The sequence below is a fragment of the Sprattus sprattus genome, assembly GCF_963457725.1.
Source record: "Sprattus sprattus genome assembly, chromosome: 20".
Classification (NCBI taxonomy): domain Eukaryota; kingdom Metazoa; phylum Chordata; class Actinopteri; order Clupeiformes; family Clupeidae; genus Sprattus; species Sprattus sprattus.
The window spans coordinates 23,213,354-23,216,330 of record NC_137918.1 but is presented as its reverse complement, the minus strand read 5'-3'; the positions used below and the strand labels follow the sequence as shown (position 1 = coordinate 23,216,330).

Below are 2,977 nucleotides of genomic sequence, written 5' to 3'. Positions count from 1 at the left end.
AAAAGAAATCTTAAATGCATATTGCTCTCTACAGTCACTCTTAACAGGAACTTAGACCATAACAACGTGACTTCCTTCACGATTCCAAACAGTGTATTTCTCTGGCAACAATATTAGAGGGCTAGGAGAGACACGCCCAGCACTACCCTTTTGCCAATCAGCGAGAACTGGACTGCAAGTCGGACCAATGAACGATTACGGGGATGTGTCACACGTGCTGTTGCTAGGGTATCGCTTCTACCTTGTTACTATCACTAGCTAACCAATCAAATGTGTATCAACATTCCTCTTGTGAACCGAGAATTTGAGCCTTTCGATTGGTTAAAAATACCATGTTAAGACCGCCCTCCGGTTTCAACTGTATCTTAATTGGGCTGTGTAACAGCCACTCTAGCTGTACATTTTAGTTAGGTGCAGTTGAAATTGGTGGAGAGTCAGACACAGAACTGAACATTGGCGTTGATTTTGACTCTGACCAATTTTAGTTTTTGTTTATTTTATCTTTTACTTTCAGAGTATCTATATCGGGGTGTCTATATTTTATTTTGTATTTTTCACCACAAAGTCAACAGGATGGAACTTAATTCTCTTTTAATTCTCCTTGAGGCTGCAGAATACTTGGAAAGAAGAGACAGAGGTAATTTGGGCGATAAAAAGGCCACAGTTATCATAAGCTACATGCAGTCTTAACTCAAATGTATTGTAGGCTGATGTTATATTGGGGAAAGTGAGATAATATAATGAGAAGTTGTTGTGAACGTGCACTGCCACAGTGCAGGTATGATGTCACTTTCAACTGGCTGACACGATTGTAGGCTACGTTGCCGGCTGTTAGCTGAGTGTTGTTTTTCTAGTCAATACATCCAGTACGCTTTACTTTTAATATTTGACCAGTTGTTCATTTGAGTATATTTGCAAAGGAGCTGTAAAACTCACATCGACACCATCTCGTTGGTGTCATTTCTAGCGATATAAACAGATAACGTTACTGAGTTTTCATAGGACCCAATTTGTTTCGCTTACGTTGAGTGACCAAGTTGTATGATTACATTTTTGTCATTTGTTAGTAGGCTATGCTACAATACTCATTCCCTTTAGAAGCCAAAATATATCTTATGTGTTCAAGCACCTGAGCGATTTTTAAAATAAAATCACGTTTTGCTTATATGGCTTGCTACGTCATTGATACGAATTGACAGTTGTCTTAAGAAAGTCCTGTCAACAAATTAATGACCTGGAATACTCTGATGAATATGTTTAATGTTCTGTTCTGTTTACTTTGTTTATAGAAGCAGAACATGGTTACGCTTCTGTTTTACCGTACAATAGCGACTTTTCCAGAAAGAAAACGAAAGCATCGCCAATATCAAGAAAAACTCAGAACAATAGGTAAATATAACCCTGCTATTTCGGTTCAGAAATAGTTGTCTATCTCGAATCGACATGTTTATTCGCTGCCATCCATGTACTCGCCATTTTTCTTGATGGGCTTGGCTCCGTGTTTTGGTCCCGTAGCCTATAAACACTGCCACGCGTACAACATCAACTTCAGCTGCTCCCACTCTCTCTTTCAACCTTCTCTTCTTCAGACTGACACTAACAATAACACTTCTTCTGTGCAGAATGAAATATAGCAGATAATGCGTTCCACTTTTTCTGCTTATTTCTCTCTCTCTCTCTCTTTCTCTCGTCTCTCTATAAATTAAGCTACATTGAGGTGCGCCGAAAGCCCCTGCTCACTTTTTTCACTTGACAGCCTCGACACAGCATGAGCTATGTGTTGGCCTTATCGTTTTCTTCCTAACTTCAGCTGTTTGGAAAGATAGAGGCCTCCATCCTGTTGTTCCCAAGTTATAGACACGGTAGGAGTTCGCAAGGGAAATATCTGTAGACGTTCGACTCAAGCCTAATTTATACTTCTGCATCCCTCTCCGTCCTCGAAAAAAAAATGGGCGGGCGGGGGCAGGCGGTTGATTCAGAAAAAATTGAACGTACTGGTCGGGCTTTCATACTACTCCGACGGCTATGCGTCCTAAAGCCTATTCAACCTATTCAACGCCAGACCGCTGGGTGGGGTAACTACTGTTTGTCGAGCCCGTAGCTACCACATAACCTCTTTATTGGAAGTCATTGATTGTTTTTCCTCCCAACTGTCACTGACATGACACGGATGCTGCTTCAAGACCTGTCGGGCAGGTGCAGTCACATGGGCCTTGGAGACATGTAGCATAGTCAATACTGACATGTCTAATGCTATATATTCACTTGAGTAGGCAAATGTATCTCCATCGTGGTGGTCATTTTTTTGTGAAAAACATTGCGATTTATAACAAAACGATATGCTTATCTTACATACAATACAGAAACTATTATAAAACGATCCAATAAAATGAATACGTTCTTATTTTCTTTGGTATTTTTGTCACATTCATACTGCAATGATCGCTGGGTAACCTTTGAATAACTACAACGCTATGACAATGCACTCATTGGCCACGAGACGGTTGCCCTTGTCAAAAATTGGTAACGTGAATGTGTCACTATGAAACAAAGCATGCACACTTCGAACAAAATTACCCCCCAAACTCTGAGGACAGGGCCAGAAAAATAAACCCACGGTATTCATCATACATCATACATCATGCAGTGTTATAGTTATATCAGACACACAGCAAGAACATGCATACCTCAACATACAGTTGTGGGACTGCGATTTCAACCATGAATATGTTGGAAAAACACATACATTAGCACACTTACTAATGATCATCTGCCAGGCTCTCACACACGAAAAGTTGATTCCAAAACTCTCGAATTTTAGACAGAGTGGACTGACAAGTAGGCTATGCATTCGTGCTGCTTGTGGGCAGGACAAAACCGATGTGTTTAATCTGCAACGAGACGGTTGCCCTTGTCAAAAGTGTTAGCGTGAAACGTCACTATAAAACAAAGCATGCACACTTCGAACAGAAATACC

General features: G+C 40.6%; 1 protein-coding gene across 1 annotated transcript in view; it reads left to right on the top strand.

The window, feature by feature from the left end:
* Nucleotides 1-432: 432 nt before the first annotated feature.
* mxd4 (MAX dimerization protein 4) overlaps nucleotides 433-2,977 on the top strand; it is a 42,939-nt gene continuing 40,394 nt past the window's right edge. Inside the window, exons 1-2 of the mRNA XM_080858972.1 lie at nucleotides 433-637; nucleotides 1,290-1,389. Of these exons, the coding sequence (XP_080715098.1) occupies nucleotides 574-637; nucleotides 1,290-1,389 (164 nt within the window). The 5' untranslated portion in view covers nucleotides 433-573. The remainder of the gene's footprint in view (nucleotides 638-1,289; nucleotides 1,390-2,977) is intronic.